The 18,421-nt window shown below is 40.1% G+C and overlaps 1 protein-coding gene across 42 annotated transcripts in view; it reads left to right on the top strand.

The window, feature by feature from the left end:
- Nucleotides 1-18,421, top strand: part of trdn (triadin) — a 446,963-nt gene that overhangs the window by 211,612 nt on the left and 216,930 nt on the right. For all 42 annotated transcript variants that reach the window (XR_011954524.1, XR_011954519.1, XR_011954525.1 and 39 more), the window contains one exon: nt 8,751-8,795. Coding sequence is in view for 33 of the 42 variants with exons in the window: in XM_072555968.1 (XP_072412069.1) it covers nt 8,751-8,795 (45 nt within the window). In the remaining 9 variants the exon portion in view is untranslated. The remainder of the gene's footprint in view (nt 1-8,750; nt 8,796-18,421) is intronic.

Genomic DNA, 18,421 nt, shown 5'->3' with positions numbered 1-18,421 from the left:
AAGTTAGAATGTAACATGGGACATAGTTTTGAGAACTGAGGTGAGAGAGAGACATGGTGAAGAAGAACCTTGTTTACACAACAATTGGTAATGGGTCTCTGCCAATGAGAGTGGTGAATGTGGGGCCAATCAATATTTACAAAAGCAAATTGTATAACACTTGAATGAAATAAACTTGCAGGTCCATGGAGACTGAGGGGGAGAGTGAAACTGACTCTGTAGGGATCCAGCATGGACCCATTTTGGAAAATGGTCTCCTTTCAGTACCATAAATGACGCTATGAATATGAATTTATGTACGAGGAGACTTATGTTTGGAATTCCCAGAACGATGGCCATGGTAGGAACAAACTGATATAAAAATAAACAAGCTATATCAAATATAAGAGTATCAGACTAAAACTATACAACTGTTTTAACATTCTTCTGCCATTACAGTAGAAAAACTAAAAATTCAGCAAGTACCCTTTTTACTTTACTTAGCTTAGTGCTCAAGTTTCTGTGGTGGCTGTTGGAGAAGGAGATATTGTATGTCCTCAGAATGTAACGAGACTCCTAAAGTTGGACTTTTCATTCTGGGCTTTAATTAGGACTTGTGGGTGTGTGTGTGGTGGTGGGGGGCGGGGGTGGGTGGGGGAGGTGGGCAGTGTGCTGGCAGTCCAGGTACCTCTGATAAATCCAGAGGAAATGTCCAATCCAAGTTTGGATGTATGGCCTACTTGGATTATGGACCAAACTTTTGTCAGCTGGGGCCTGCTGAAATATGTCAAAATAAGGGCTTGGCCATTTAAGACAAAGATAAGGAAATTATTCTCTGCTAGGGAAATGGATCTGTGGAGTGCTTTAATGCAGAGGGCTTTAGAGGCTGGTTGCTCAGCATATTCAAAGAGGAGATGGATTTTTAATCCAGTGAATCAAAAGTAATGGGAATGAGCCTCGAAAGTGGAACTGAGATTGATAAAATCAGCCATGCTCTGATTGAATAGTCATATTTCTGCTCTTGGTTGGACTGTTTCTGACATATGCAAACCCCTGTCAGACTTGTTTGGCTTTTCTCTATTGCTTCAGATGGCATGGGCCTCTCCTTTGGAATGCAGGTTAAGATGCCTTTCTCCCACACCTATTGTGACCTATTGATGGGCTACTGAGGTTTGAGGCAGCCACAACCTGACCGTTACACTTGGGCGATATATGTTCAGCATATTTTAACTACTCTCCAGGCAGCCACTGGAAGGAGAAAGGAATTTAAGGTTGAATTCCAGAAAAAAAAAGGCTTCAGCCTCATTTAACACCACAAAAAGTTATTTGATCTATTAATGTATCCAAATCGCACCACAAATACTCAGGAATTCATCTCTAATATTCAAGGTACAGTTTAGATCAAACTGTAAGGTTTGATCACTTCCCTGTCTTACATTTCACTATTATAACCATATAGTTCAAGTCTGAAGATAATCTTCCCTTCACTGCCTGGGTACTAATCTTTGGCCTGTCACAAGTCCCGCGAAATTGCACCCTTTCAGTCAATCAGTTCACCACCAAGGCAAAACTAGCTTTCACGTATTCTGAAGTTGATATTGTGCCAAAAGCCTGTCCTAGATCTGCCTACATGCAACATCGAGGATATCTTAAACTATTCAAAAACAGCTTTTCCATTTAATATGCAGGACCCTGGTATGAGAGTATGAGAAACGCTCCAGAGGTGGTGTCCTTTATTGACACTTTATCAAACCACTTATCACTCATACCCAATTGCTGGAAAGATTTTAGAAATACCCACTAAAACCACACCATACATCTCTGCTCTCATGACCTTGTCCCATATGTTCCCCACTCGCCAAAACATCAATGCTAATTATCCTGTTGGCTTGCCTTACCTCTGTTAGATTTATTATTTCAATACATGTGCTTGAGAAATGTCTAATAGGTCTATATAATGGTCAGATTTGATGATCTTTTCTGTAAAGTACAGGATCTGAATGAAGGTGCTCCTGGGCCAGCATGTTTGCCTATTATAGCGATATTCGCTTTGTTCTTTTAGAAGGTAGTTTGTTCTCCACTGATACTGTCTGGAAATCATGCAATTGTACCTTCTATCACACCCAGGAATGTAAATTATGTAGAAATGTTTGTTGTAGAACGTTGTGAAATGCAACAACCCAGAATACCTGTGTTTGAATGATTGCAGAAAACAAACATTAATGTAAAATCAGATTTTTACCAGCAGGTTACTTGAGCTAACATGCAGAATCCTTTTTGCTGTTTGTCCTAGTTTTTAAAAAAATTATGTCTGCTATATAAGATAGGCCAAGGCAATTGCTGTTTAATATACTTTCATAATATGTGGAGGAGCTGCAACTTCCCACCTCCGCTGCAACTTCCCACCTCCTTTAGTTAGAAACCATAGGGGGTAAACTTCAAAGTTGGTGGGTATACAGAATGGGCTGCAGAAGCAGTGGATCAACTACTTGAGCATCTTGTCCAATACTCCTTTCCATTGAGAGCCTGTGGAGAAGCATAAGATTAGTCCTAATAACCTTAAAATTTGACTTGATGTTTGGATTGTTGAGGGAGGCAGTTGCACAATTATAATGTTACTGCACAGAGGCCCAGGCTAATGTTCTGTGGATAACAATGAAAAATCTGGAGCTAGTCTCAGTAATTAGATTAAATTCCCTTCAGCCCAACAAGTCCATACCAACCCTCCAAAGAGTAACACACCTAGACCCATTTCCCTACCCAATATTTACCCCCGACTAATGCACCTAACACTATGGGCAATTCAACAAGGTCAACTCACCTCACCTGCACATCTTTAGATTGTGGGAGGAAAGCTGCACAGACACAGAGAGAATGTGCAAACTCTACACAGAGGCTGGAATTGAACCAGGATCTCTGTACTCTGAGGTAGCAGTGCTAACCACTGAGCCACCTCAAATTGTGACCATTAACTATTTTAAGTAACTGACAAAGTATTGACATCAATATTGTAATTAGTAATGACAACAATCATCAATTGTCATAAAATCCATCTGGGTCACTAATGTCCTTTGCAGAAAGAAATCTACTGTCCATATGTTGTTCATTCTTTCCTTTAGCTAGTTTCCCTTTGCAAGTAAGGTTAAGCCTTTCCCACTTAATCTCTGTTCAAAGGCAGTGGGCAAAATATTATAGAGTCTGGAACAAAATGTAGTCTCTAGCAAGATTTGTGACATAATCACACAGGAAATCCTGTGAGGCCCATCTCAACACTGGGATCAATGTTTCTGCATTGCTGAGCGGGTGAGATGAGTTTCTTGCCGGGCAGCACTGAGCTAGCAATGAAGGAAGGCTACAGCTTGATTAATGCTACAACTCACCTCATTAACATTCAAATTTCTATCTCACCAACCCCCTGAACAAGTTAGATGCTGAGAATTTGGGTGGCATGGTGGCACAGCGGTTAGCACTGCAGCCTCACAGCACCAGAGACCTGGGTTCAATTCCCACCTCAGGCAACTGTCTGTGTGGAGTTTGCACATTCTCCCTATGTCTGCGTGGGTTTCCTCCAGGTGCTCCGGTTTCCACCCACAGCCAAAAATGTGCAGGTTAGGTGAAATGGCCAAGCTAAATTGCCTGTAGTGTTAGGTGGGTCTGGGTGGGTTGCTCTTCTGAGGGTCGGTGTGGACTTGTTGGGCCGAAGGGCCTGTTTCCACATTGTAAGTAATCTAATCTAATCTAATCTAATTTTCATTTGAAAGCCAGAGCAGGCACCTAGCGATTTCAGCTCACCTGATTCTGAAACATGGCTATGGAGACCCTCCATGTTGCTGAGCATCAAACAGCATCTTAGGGCACAAGCCACAAGTGTCAACCACATGCATACCTTATCAAGGGACATCGGAATCCCACATTTGCCAACCCTTCAATCCTCATGCCATCTCTCCAATCCTTTTTTAGAATGCTCAAGAAACACAGGCTTGCATTGCAAGATGAATTGGCAAATAGTGTTGAAAAGCTGCTGAAGGACAGTCTGCACATGCAGATAGACGTCCAGCTCACAAACCAGACTAGGCTGCATTTCAGGGCAATGCACATGCTTGTTGTGAAGAGTCTGATGTCAAACACCCATTGAACTGTTTCTGCTTGGCTGTGGCTGTTTTCTCCTGGAATAGGAGGTAGAGAGGGATTCAGTGACCTGAAACTGTCTTCGTTGATACAGGTCGTAGAATGGTGCTGAGATGTTCTGAGGTAGTGATTAGACTCTGTAGAGCGTACAAAGGTTTAATTGTATGTGAGGCTAGAGGTGGTGCAAATGAGGTAAGATATTGCAGATAACAGTGAAAATGGTGAAAGGTGGGTGTGGGGTCGGATATAGAGTGATTGTGAGGTTTTAGAGAGTAGATAGTGACACTTACGCTCGTGGAGCAGGGAAGATATTGACCTCCTTGAAGCGCTGCTGGTGGTATCTTAATACTGTGAGACCCACATTGACTCAAGATCTACTGTCATGGTCTCCTCTGCCAGTCCTCTCTTAACAAGGCGGGTATAGTAAAATGGGGCAAGAGATCTTGCTAGACCTCATGGTCAAAATTCCTTAAAACTCAATACAAATCAAATTTATCCAAAAAAGCTAAGATTTAGCCTAAATGAACCAATCTGCATCAGTTGAAGTCTGTCCTTCGGTAACCTATGGCATAAAGTAAAAATAGAAGTACAAAGAAAATGTTAATATAAACTCATACTTGTAATCTCTTAAGATGTAATATTTAAAGTAGGTTCCTCAAAGAAAATTTAATTACACATGTTTAGCTAATGGTCTTTAGGAGCTTGCAAATTATCCTCATCACTGTTGTTGAATGACCCACATCGAAACACTTAGAGTGAAAATGATTGTTGACGAAAAATGATGAACATATATGGAAGAGATTATTTAATATGAATTGAAGATAGAAATAAAATTGAAATAATTGCATTCCTCCAGCAGCAAATCACAATGTCAAATAATGTGAATCGCTTTCTGCATTATGTTTTGATGATGTTAGATTTTAATGCCAGGCTTTTATTTGTAATGATTCATTGTAGTTCATTACCATTTCCTTATTAACCTCCTACTGTGTGGATATTGCATCTGCTTAAGTGACTTTTCAATCATTATCCAAGTTGCTGTATACAGTTTTTAATACTCTGATGAATAATTGCTGAACAATAATACTCATTTTTACTTTATCAGAGAATTTCCAGGACAAGGCGAGTTTCTATGCTGTACATCTCTGTGACTAAATGTTGACAATATACATTTTGTAATGGTCTTGTGAAAAGTCTCCCAATACATTGCAAAAGTTCTCTTCAAACCTCCTACAGCAAATGAACAGGAAAAGGTGATGTCTCTGGATACATCAGAAAATGTTTTGCAATGACATAGTTCCAATCAGGTGGTTACCGGTCAGAAACAATTGTTGTTCAAGTGCTAGCTATTGAGTCCCGAATGAGAGCCAGCAGAGGGGCCTCTTGTGGTGCATTGGTGTTGTCGTTTCCCCTGGACAGACTGACTCAGGTTTAAGTCCTACCTACTCTCGAGGTGTGTAATAACATGCCTAAACAGGTTGTTTAGGGAAAAATAGGTTAACAAAAAGGAAAAATAAATGTTGGCCCACAGCACATTAGGGTAGCTCCCCACAAATAGTGTTATAAAACAAATGAAAGCAAGCAGACAAGATTGCGCTAAATGCAGGCTAAACTGATGTTTCAACTTGAGACAACTTATAGAGAAGCTTCTTGGCATCTATTGTATCAGTGGAAAATCAATCCCGCACTCCCATCAAACAAGCCTAACTCCATGAGTTAATATAAAATGAAACACATAATTAAAATGTTGATAAAGAAGTAATAAAAGCACACATCTAGATAATAAATGCCCTGTATCCACTGGGCCGGTTGACTTGTTTGCGATGCAGAGTAACACCAAAAGGGTGCCTTCAATTCCTGCACTGGCTGAGATTATAATGAAAGACTGTCCTTCTCAACCACTCCCCTTGCCTGAGACATGATGACCCACAGGTTAAACCACCACCAGTCATCTCTCCCTAATGAGAACAGCCTTATGGTTCTCTGGAACTATGGTGACTTTAGTAAATGTCTGTAGGAAGGTGCAACGCTGTTTTATTGAATCATTCTAGTCCATGTAGAGATCGTACAAAGATGGTGGACCAACTGATCTCCTTCTCCTCCATAACAATTCTGTGGGATGCTTCCTGGACTGAATTTTATCAGAAATAGACTACAGTGTTAGTTTTGGTGAGTTTCATGAAGGGCTTCTTTCCATAGGTTTTCTTAGGCTATCTTCTCAAACTGGCCTCATTATCTATGCAGCACGCTCTTATGGCACCACACTTGTCATGGTCTCCCTCTCACCACACGTCGAAGTACTGGTCACTGTTAGAATTGTCAATGATTCCTGGTGCTGGCACCATTTATAAAGCCCAGCAGTGCACCAGGTCAATTGCTGGCAGTCCACAGCTGCCTTGTACAGGTCCTGTCAATTGCCCCAGACATGTCGGGCAGAGGGAATTTGTACCCCATTTTGCCAACAGGCACTTAGAGGTTTTACTGTTTGGGGTGTACATGTAGTTACTCTCCGTGAAGCATACCCTGAGATGTTGGTGACTGGTGTCCAAAGTGGAGGGCAGGAGGAGCAAACAGTGAGCTGGAGTCACCAGACATTCATTCCGACTTTCCAGTCAGGAATTATCATCATCTAGTTTCTCTTTAGCAGTTGGGGGAGTAGGAAACTGTAAATCACTGAGGTGAAGTTAACTAAAATTGAAATTTTAACGCATATATAAATAGGCTCCTCAGTACTTGCTAACATGAATCTCATCTTCTGATTTAATCCTTGGTTGGAAAATGTGTCTTTTGGTTCAGTAAGGAATCTCCTTACAGCCAATCTCGCACAATTGTCCCAACTTTCTTGCCAATGTTGACGTTGTTCAGTGACTGAGAAAATTTAGCAAGTTCTTTACATTCGGAAAATATAAGAATTTAAATCTCGTAATCATAAGGAGATGATATATGCATCCAACTCCCAAGAAATGATTTAGAAGATAATTTGAAAATTGTACGACTAACATTCACCAGAAATTAGCACGTGAATTTTGGCATGTTTCACGGCGGGTTTCTGTCTGTGAGCTGGATCAGGATTGGGCATATGGTTTCAACTGATAACTGATGATACAAGATACATTGCAGCAACTCACCAAAGCTCCTTAGAGTATACTTTGCAAAAATGTGACCTGGTGATGAGACAGTACAGTTAGAATGATAGCTGAGTTCAATGGACTTGCAAAAAATCCAGTCCAAGATGTAAGATAATTGCAGATTGATTTCATAATACTGTTAAACGTGGTTTATAAATGCCATAATATTTTTCAATGTGTTCACCCATTTCAATGGTGTACTAAACATTAAATGGTCATATCCTGGGATAATCCATTCAAACACCATCCTTCAGATTGACTAGAAGTTGAACTCCTCTTAATTTACCAAAGCATGGATTTGTGCTGACCTTTGTTTCTTGCTTCCTTTTCCTGAAAACATTTTCAGAGGCGTGATGTGCTGTTGAAATAAAATGGAAGTGAGATTTTTAAAAGGTAAATAATAGATATTACCAAACGGGATGGCAACAACTTCATAGGGCCTCAGTAAACCACACAAAGTCAAATAAATATGCAGAAAGAAAGCTAAATTGGAGGGAGACATGTTGAATGTTTCTGTGAAGTTGGAAGTACCACCTCCAAGATGAAAAGTGGAGGCAATCCTGCAGTACTGGGCATCAGAATCCTGGCCAACAATTTTGCCATTGACAGTTAATCAGCGGGAACTGCTGCTAGGGCAGCTATTAAACCTGAGGGCTAAGTGCTCAACATCCTCAACAGAGACACAGTGGCCAGTACTGAGACTGCAGTCCAACATAAAGATGTTTCTTTAACAGGTATTCTGATTAGTATAACATTGAATATGCATATAATTAAACTGGGGAGGTAATGGTGTAATGGTAATGTTGCTGGACCATTGGCACTGACTAATACTGTGGGGCTCTGGGTTCAAATCTCACCATTGCAGCAGGTGGAGTTTAAACTCAGATCATGGGTCACAAATATAAAGCTAATCCTAGCAATAATGTCAATGACAATTATCACAAATTGATATCAACATCTGGTTTATGAAACATACAAATTAAGTGCAGAAGTCGGCCACTTGGACCTGGAACCTGCTCTACCATTCAATAAAATCACAGCTGATCTGATTTCTCTACATTCCTGCTTAGTCTGATAACTTTTCATGCCCTTGCTTGTATAAATAATCATGTAAATTGCCAATCTCAACTGTATTCTCATGGCCACATCCTGTTTCCACTTTATTGCCATGTCATTGATTGTCCAACCATTCATCACCCTCTTCTCATCCTGTGTTAGTTATTTTTCTTTTTGCAAGTCTGTTTCATGTGTCTTAGTCTTGATGAGTGCAAGTTGGAAAACATTGCCTTTGTGTCAGGTTTTAGCAATTTTTTATAATAGATCTTGTTGTGGTTAGTTGTGAAGTAAAGAAAGAGAGAAATTATCCTTCATCTCTCCTTGTTTGTAATCCTGCATGAAGTCAAAGACCAGGAAGTGACCAGAGGTACTTGTAGTTTTTGTAACAGTCAATTTATCATTTGTAAACACTACCTTCTTGCTGGTAAAGTAACATTTATTCTTTTTACTTTCTTACAGAAAAGAAGGATGCTGTCACTGATGCCAAACCTAAAGCAATTAAAAGTAGGTATTTCTATCACTATTTATGTATAAAGACATAAAAATTTTCTTAAACATTATTATACACGTATTTATAAATACAAATGTATATACATAAAACAAAACTAATTTTGATTTTTAAGTTATGCTTTTTACTGAAAAACTTTATTGGTATAATATCACTTAATAAACTTTTAAGGGCTTTTTTTAAAACAGTGATTCATGCCTGTGTTCTAGGTTTAGATATTCAATTTCATTTATGTGTCTTCAAGATAACTTGACTGAAACATGAGATAATGACATTATCAGTTAACTGTTATAAATGTTAAACAGGTCATAAAAGGCCTGACCATTGATAATTTCTAATCAATTATAATGTTCAGTTCTAGAGACAGGTGATAAGATTGAACATAATTTGGTCATGTAATTGGACATTTTCCCAATATTTCCTTATCTTTGACCGTGCTTCACAAAGGTAATATGATCAAAATTATTATCATACATACAAGATAACTCACAAAACGTTGACAGAAGTAGGAATGAGCCTAAGCCACCAGGGAAACCAGGGTTTGAGAATACCATTTCCACATAAATACACAAATTGAGAATTTTGTTTCTAGTTTGGCTTACTTGACCGAAGTGGGTCAAATCAATTTATTTAGGATCTTGCCATATGTAATTGAAGGAAAATATTATATTGAATGGTCAAGTGGAATATATAGGAACTAACTTCCTTAAAATTTTTATCAAGTAACAACTTTTTTCCCAAAAACGTCTGAGAAATGGGATCAAACAGCAGTTAAACCAACAGTCTTCCCCTTGCTGCATTGCAATGGGTTTCTTTGCCTTTTCTCAAGGGGATGAAACAAGAGTTGTGTAGGCTACTGCAAAAAATACGGAGGTATGGCATTGAGGGTGAGTTGGAGGTTTGGATTAGGAATTGGCTAGCTGGAAGAAGACAGAGGGTAGTAGTTGATGGTAAAGGTTCATCTTGGAGTGCAGTTACTAGCGGTGTTCCGCAAGGATCTGTTTTGGGACCATTGCTGTTTGTAATTTTTATAAATGACCTGGAGGAGGGGCTAGAAGGTTGGGTGAGCAAGTTTGCGGATGATACAAAAGTCGGTGGAGTTGTTGACAGTGGGGAAGGATGTGTCAGGTTACAGCGGGATATAGATAAGCTGCAGAGCGAGGCAGAAAGGTGGCAAATGGAGTTCAATGTGGGTAAGTGTGAGGTGATTCACTTTGGTATGAGTAACAAAAAGATGGGGTACTGGGCTAATGGTCGGATACTTGGTAGTGTGGATGAGCAGAGGGATCTTGATGTCCATGTACACAGATCTTTGAAAGTTGCCACCCAGGTAAATAGTGCGGTGAAGAAGGCATATGGCGTACTGGCTTTTATTGGTAGAGAAATTGAGTTCCGGAGTCCTGAGGTCATGTTGCAATTGTATAAGACTCTGGTGCAGCCGCATCTGGAGTATGGTGTGCAGTTTTGGTCGCCATACTATAGGAAGGATGTGGAGGCACTGAAACAGGTGCAGAGGAGGTTACCAGGATGTTGCCAGGTATGGTAGGAAGATCGTATGAGGAAAGGCTGAGGCACTTGGGGCTGTTTTCATTGGAGAAAAGAAGGTTTAGGAGTGACTTGATAGAGGTGTACAAGATGATTAGGGGTTTAGATAGGGTTGACCATGAGAACCTTTTTCTGCGTATGGAGTCAGCTATTACAAGGGGGCATAGCTTTAAATTAAGGGGTGGTAGGTATAGGACAGATGTTAGGGGTAGATTCTTTACTCAGCGAGTCGTGAGTTCATGGAATGCCCTGCCAGTAGCAGTGGTGGACTCTCCCTCTTTATGGGCATTTAAACGGGCATTGGATAGGCATATGGAAGATAGTGGGCTAGTGTAGGTTAGGTGGGCTTGGATCGGTGCAACATCGAGGGCCAAAGGGCCTGTACTGCGCTGTATTGTTCTATGTTCTATGTTTTATGTTCTATGTGTCTCCTAAATAATGCCAGGATGCTTTGCTAAAGTAATGAAGCAGCAGAGGTGATCCCAGACGCCTGCACAATTACTTGTCGTTGTAGCCCAGGGGTTTCTGGAGAGGCCATTCTTAAACAATGATTATGGTCTTGACATGGAAGTTCTTATCCTTGCTTCTGATTGCAAAAAAACGAGGAAGATGAGCATCAAGTCAAAAAAGAAAGTTAAATATTTTGTCGGTAATGTCCTGCCTAGTTGATAGGCTTTTGGGTCTTCTGGAGAATGACAACCAGAAGTTCCCAAGGCTGCCATCAAGGCAAATAATGCAACTTCTGTTTCCATCATTATTTCCCAATAGGCCCTGCCTGTTAATAGTAGGATGTGCTATCCTACAATTTTCTGTTCTCTCCCCACCATCTCAACCTTAATTTTATTTTCCTGCTTCTCGATCAAAGAATCATAGGATGATATAGCAGCAAAGGAGGCCATTTAGTCCAGTGTCCCTATACTAGCTGTTTGGAAGCATTGTCCTGATAGCTCCTGCATTCATTCTGCTGTCCTGTAACTTTATTTCTTTCAAGTATTTGCGCATTTCCAATTTGAATGTATTAAATTATTTCCACCACCATTTCAGGCACTATATTGCAGATGATGATAATTAGTTTTATGTGGCCTCTAATACTTTAGTGAATAAACCTAAATCTGAGCCTTAAATGTCGACTGTTCTGCCACTGGGAATACTTCACCCAATTTCTTAAGTTAAAACAGCATTGATTGAAATGTGGGCAGAAGGCGATAGATCCTTACAGAAAGAGAGTAACTCCAGAAATATTGTTTGAAAACAGTCAGAAAACTTTGAATCGAGGCACTGATGGAATGAATAAGATAACTGAACAGCTCTATATTAGTGGGGCACCTCTAATTTACCTCTCTCTAAATTAATCTTTCATAGTGTTGCTTCCATTTAGCATACACTCTAAATAGAATATGTGGAACATGAGCTAATATCGGAGACTTACTAATCACATTGCACAATAGTTGTGCTGTCTCCAGTAGAATTCTATGTCCACAATGATGCACACGGGCATTGATTACACTGTAAAGCTCAGCCTATGTACTCTACTTTCTGAAAATCAGGCACCACTATATCTTCTCAGTTTCAGGATCTGGAATTGCAAGAAGCAATGCTGGACTGAATGAACTTATCCTTATGTTGTGCAATCATACAACAATGGAAATAAAAACAGGGGCAATGTTTGCTCTTACAATGGAGTATGGGTTTCATTGGCAGTGTCAACATTTGTTGTCTATCCCTTCTTACCCTTGAGAAAAGTGGATTGCTAGGACTTTTCCAAAAAGCAGTTAAAGGTCAACTTGTTTGCTATGGGACTGAAGGTACCAGTGAGACCACAGTTGGGACAGTCTTGTACCCTTTATCTAAGAAATGAGTTACTGGCATTGGACGTTGTCTCGAGAAGTTGATTGGACTGATATCAGGTATGGAAGCACTGTTTTATGAGGAAAGGTTAAGTAGGTTGGGCCTATGCTCATTGGAATTTCGAACAATGAGAGGCAACCTTATTGAATGTATGATTCTTCAGGGACTTGATCAGATGTGGAAAAGTTGTTTCCTCTTCTGGGAGAGTCGAGGAACAGAGGGTATAATCTCAGAACAAAAGGTCACTCATTTCTTCTCTGAGGGTTGTGAATCTGTGGAGTTCTTTTTGCAGAGGCTGGGTAATTAAGAATATTCAAGATTGATATAGATTTTTCATTATTAAGGGAAACGGATTATTAAAAAAAGGCAGGAAAGTGGACTTGAGGATTACCAAATTAGCCATGATCTCATTGAATGACACAGCAGACTCAATGGGCTGAGTGGTCTACTTCTGCTCCTATGTCTTATGTTGGCCAGATCAGGCAAATACAGAAGATTTCCTTCCCAAAAGGACATCAGGGAACAAAATGGGTTTCATAACAATCAATGATAGTTACATGGCAATCATTGTAGATTTCAATTCCAGATTTTGAATTGAATTTAAATTTCACCAGCTGCAGTGATGGGATTTGAACCAGTGTCTTCAGAGCATTCACTTCAAGAGTTAGCCTGAATCAACGACTAATTTTATGACTCTTCCATGATGTCACCATTGCCCCTAGAGGTAAAAAGGGGCTGCTGATCAGATAAGAGCCATGTTATATTATCACACTAAATGAAAACTACTTCCAGTATACACTGCTTTAGTGCTGTTGAGATGATAGTTTATTTGGAATTATATGGGTTAGTTGCAGTTTCCAAAAGACCTAATAAAGTACAATTCTAAAAATAATTGCATTGACTACAAGGAAAAATTTAATTATGAATTAATTTGAATCAAAGTGTATTTTGAAAAAAAAAGAAAAAGTCTATGTGATCAGCAATCAAACCAATCACAAAGTTAGCAGATTTAATACCAAACGTTGGGAAAATATGAGATAGAATTTTACTTTTTAACAATACTGAATTGTTTGTTCATGGATCAACTAAATGTAATTTAAATCTTGATAATTTGTTTAGAGCCATGAGCATCTAAATTATGTTGTTAGTCTATTTGAGTTACAAACTAGCTCCATCTCTAAGTTATGTAGTGTTAATAAGTATTCTGTAATAGTAGCATCAATTTATCACAGTGTTACCATGTGCTAAGATGTTATGGCGTTCCTATTTTTGGAAAGAAGAGTTTAATTCTGGAATCTGATGTTTAGTCCTTTGCCATTCAGTTATGAGGCATCACATGAACATCTTGAAGTAATGCAGAATACCAAAAAGCCACAAACTGTGTTTCTGGTCTGCTGAAAATGCCAGTGATTTTGGAGAACTGCAGCCTTTATACTAAGTTATTTATCCCTGGTCTGATAATCTTTCTGGGGCTATGGATTACTTGCAATACTGTCAACAGCTCACTGATGTAATTCTGTTCCTATTAGTTTGCCTATCTTAAACAAACATTGGCAATGAGCATCACTGAATTCTTAAGTGTCATAGGTCAGAAGTCACATGACACCAGGTTACGATCCAACAGGTTTATTTGAAATCACAAGCTTTCAAAGTGCTGCCTCTTCATCAGGTGAACTGAAGGGGCAGAGCTCCAAAAGCTTATGATTTCAAATAAACCTATTGGACTCTAACCTGGCGCCTGATGAAGGGCTTTTGCCTGAAACGTCGATTTCGAAGCTACTTGGATGCTGCCTGAACTGCTGTGCTCTTCCAGCACCACTAATCCAGAACCTGACCTTGTCCACCCCAGTCCAACACCAGCTCCGAATCATAAGTGTCATAGAATATTGAAACCCTGAAAATTTGCAGACTTGATATAAATACTTCCAGCATAAAATTAGGGAACATCTGTCAGAAGGGTCCAAGCCAAGCATATGTTGCTTTGCCACCATACATAGAACATGGTGCCGTGCACCGTAGGAACAGGCCCTTTGGCACACCATAGCTGTGCCAACCATGATGCCATTTTAAACTAAACCATTATGTCATTCTAAACAAATCCATGTACTCTTACTTGCTCTTACTTAACAGGGAAAGAGATCCAAAAAGCTAGGGTGGCCTTGGACTTCCAAACTTTGGAGGTCTGCACTCTCTCTGTCAATGTACCCAAGTAAATGTTGGATCTGGTGAGACTGTTGATTAGTAGATTGTGGCCCACAGGAGGCTTGTGTCATCACCATAGCATGGAGCTACTCCAAACTCTGGATACACTTTAGAGTGCCCTCAGTATACATCTATTAATGTAGGCTCTCACTTATCACATATTAATTGGTGAATGTCTGACTAATCATTGGAAATTTGATGGAGTTAGCAGCAGACATCTGAAGTGTCTATATTTGCTTCTAATGGTTGGAAACACTTCCACTCTCCAAAATCTCTCACATCGCCATGCTTCTTGTGTAGATGCATGGGGGAACACTACCTCCTGCAAATTCCCCTCCAAGCCACACATAATCCTGAGTTTGAACTGTATTGTCTTTCTTCAATATCACTGAGTCAAAATCCTGGAACTTGCTAGGACAGTTACTAATCCTTGTGGATTTTCATGGTTTACTGTTGAAGCAAAATTAAATAACTATTGTTATATCACTGCAGCAGACCTGCCAAGGATTACTCATTTTGATAGGAGGTCACTCCTTTTGGTTTGCTAATGTTAACTTTTGAGAAAATACATGGAGGAAATTTTAAGAATTACATTTATGATCTGGAAGAGGGAACAATCCTATGTGAAGTTCAATAAATATTTCAGAACCAAAAGATGAAAATACAATAGGTGCTATATTGCTCCTTTTTTTCTGAGATCTCACCTGATAGAGGTCCCAAATATGTTTTGTCACAGATTGTATCCACAATATGAAATTCGATTAGTGGCTACCAGCATTCCTTCCTCGCCAAACAACTGGATGCTTCCTTTTCAGGAACTGTAAGCCAGATGGCCTTTTATAGAATGGTTGTTAATGCTGTAGGCCTGTAAGACCTCCAGCAATATCATTTTCTATTGCTCTGTCTTTGGATGTAAGCCTCTTGCAAAGAATCTCGACCAGGACAATGTGGGACATGTGGTAATGGCTTAAATCTAATAAGTGTGGGTTCAAATTCTATTCATTCATGGGATAAGGGTTTGGCCAGCATTTATTGCCCCTCCCTTGACAAGGTAATGGCAAGGTGTCTTCTTGATCTGCACACCATATTGATGTAGATAGGCCTACAAAGGTATTAGGGAGGGAGTGCCAGGATTTTGACCCAGTGACATGGACGGAATTGTGATAAATTTCTAAGTCTACATAGTGCTTAGCTTGGAGGGAAACCTGCAGATGCGGTGTCCCCATGTGTATGCTGCCCTTGCCTTCTAGGTGGTATTTGTCATGGATTTGATAGATGCTGTCTAAGAAGCCTTGTTGAATTTTTGCAGTGCATTTTGTAGATGGGACACTACTGCTGCTGTGTGTCAATGGTGAAAAGCATAAACATTTGTGGATATGGTACCAGTCAAATGGGCTGCTTGCTTTTGAATGGTGTCAAGGTTTTTGAGTGTTGTTGGAGCTGCACTCATCCAGGCAAGTGAGAGGTTTTCCATTACACTCCTGACTTTTCCCTTGTAGATGGTGAACAAGCTTTGGGAAGTCATGAGGTGAATTACTTGCTGCAGGATTCCTAACTTCTGACCTCTTGTAACCATAAAATGTTACATGACTCATTTAGTTCAGTTTCTGGTCAATTGTATTCCACAGGATATTGATAATGAGGGATTCAGTGATGGTAGTGGAAACAAATATTGCATGGCACTTGTGTATTGCCCCTGTTATTTTCCATTTGTCAGCCTAAACATGAATACTGTCCAATTCTTGTTGCATTTCAACACATACTGTTTCATTACCTGAAGAGTTGTGAGTGGTCCATCTGCTCTGTAGGTGTGTCATAACATTTCTGAATAGGTTGGTTGGAAAATATTTACACTGCTGAACGATGGACTTGTTTGACATAATGGCAGTGTTTCTACCTCTGGGCCAGGAGGCCCAGATTCATTCCCACTAGTCCAGATGTATGTCTAGTAACATCTCTAGACTGGTTGATTAGAAAATGCCTACTCCAATGAACTCCTACCAAAATGGCTCCCCCTCCATCAACCACAACTATCGTCCTTTGTGTTGATTCCAACAGCTTTGAAATTTTCCCCCTAGATTCTCAATGTCTCTACATTTGTTTAGGTATCTTGATGCCACACCTGGTCAAATGAGGCCTTGATGTCAAGGGCTGTCACTCTCCCCCCACCTCTGCACTCAGCCCCTTTTCTTCTATATTTGCACAACAGTTATAATATAGTAAAGAGTTGAGAGGGCCTGGAAGAACCCAAACTAAGCACCACTGAGTATGGTTATTGCTAAGCCTGTGCTGCTTGATGAAGGATGGGGTGGATTTGTCCAGCTTTCTGAGTAAAGGATATACAAGAAAAATTGTATTTTCCACTTGATTGAGATCCAGTGTTTGTACCTGTGAGCGGCTTGATTAAGGGCACAACAAGTCTTCAGTATTATTGCTGGAATATTGTAAGGCCCCATAGCCTTTAGAGTATCCAATGCCTCCAACTGTTTTTTGATATCACGTGCAGCAACTTGAATTGGCTGAAGACTGGATCTGTAATGCTGAGACCACTGGGGGAGGCCAATATGAATCATCCAATTAATACTTCTGGTTGAAGATTTTTGTAAGCACTTCACTCTTATCTTTTGCACTGATATATTGGGCTCTCCCACATCACTAATGGGGATATTTGTGGCGCTCTCTTCCCCTGCAGTGAGTTATTTGGTTGTTCGCTGTTGTTGTTCATTTAAGACTGGATGTGGAGCAGGGCTTGTAGAACTCTGAGCTGATCTATTGGAAATTTATTGGTATTGTCTGTCACTTATTCATTATGCTGTTTGACACGTATGTTGGCTTGTGTTTTGTAATTAGAACATGCTGGAAATACTCAGCAGATCGGGCAACATTTCTGAAAAGAGCTGTAAATCTAATAGACTTGCCTCATTACCTTTGATGCCTTGCTCATCGTGTTCTTCCACTCACCACAGTAGAAGCACTGGTCACTTCCAGACTGTCACAGGATTTCTGATGTCATCTTTAAAGCCAAGTTGTGTACCTGATCAAGTGCTGGCAGTCCAGAGCTGCCCTGCACAGTTCACACCAATTACCTCAGTAATATTGTACAGAGGGAAATTGGTACCCTGCTTCGCTGATGTGGACCTGGAGGTTCTGCTGGAAATGTGGGTGTGTGCAGTTGCTGCTCGTGGAGCATGCCCTGATGTATTGGTGACTGCCGCTGCACAAATGGTGAGTTGGAGTCATGAGGTAATCGTGCTGAGTTTCATAACAGGAATTATCGCAGTCTAGTTTTTATTTGGTGGGTTGGGGGATGGGGAAGCTACTTTTTCTTTTCCCCTTAAATAATACTCATTTCCCCAATTACTGGATGAAAATGCCTTTATTGCCTTAAGGTTGTCTTTTGCGGTTTCTCTGCAGGAGATTTTATTCTGAGTTTTTTCCTTTCAGCAGCTGTTCAGCTCTGTGGCTCTTTTGGCTGCTAGTTGGTCTTAAGTTTGTATGAGCAATCTTTTTGAAAAAGTGATATTATTTGTGGTTCTTCTCTTCTCCAACTGATTCTGTTTCTTAATCTTCTCTGCATTGCCTGACCCCTAGGTTTAGACTGTGATCTTGAAACAGGCCATGTCATGAATATTGGAAATGAGATAGAAGCTATTATTACGTCACCTCTGTTATTTTAATGTCATTTAAATGCTCCAGCCTGATTCAGCATGGAATTTTCCACTTTCATTCCTTGTGTCCCAGGAAGTACATGCCCTGTGCAAAGGAAGACAGTCATTTATGCAATGGTTCTCTGGTCTTATTTTTCTCTATATTGCTGCACTTGAGTTACTAGAGACAGGTAAACTAGCCCAATAAATAGTTTACCTCTAGATCCCGTGATGGATGTTGACTTGTAATCACTGTGTGTGTGACATGAGGATACTGGATTGCAGGACATTGAAAAGCTAGTATAATGTTAAGATCAATGCACTTCAGCCAATTTTTCACCATTTTCTCTCCCAGTGGCACTTGGCCCTTGTGCTATTCT

This window comes from Chiloscyllium punctatum, chromosome 3, assembly GCF_047496795.1.
Source record: "Chiloscyllium punctatum isolate Juve2018m chromosome 3, sChiPun1.3, whole genome shotgun sequence".
Taxonomy (NCBI): domain Eukaryota; kingdom Metazoa; phylum Chordata; class Chondrichthyes; order Orectolobiformes; family Hemiscylliidae; genus Chiloscyllium; species Chiloscyllium punctatum.
Note: the sequence above shows the minus strand (reverse complement) of the source record. Positions and strands in the feature narration are given on the sequence as shown.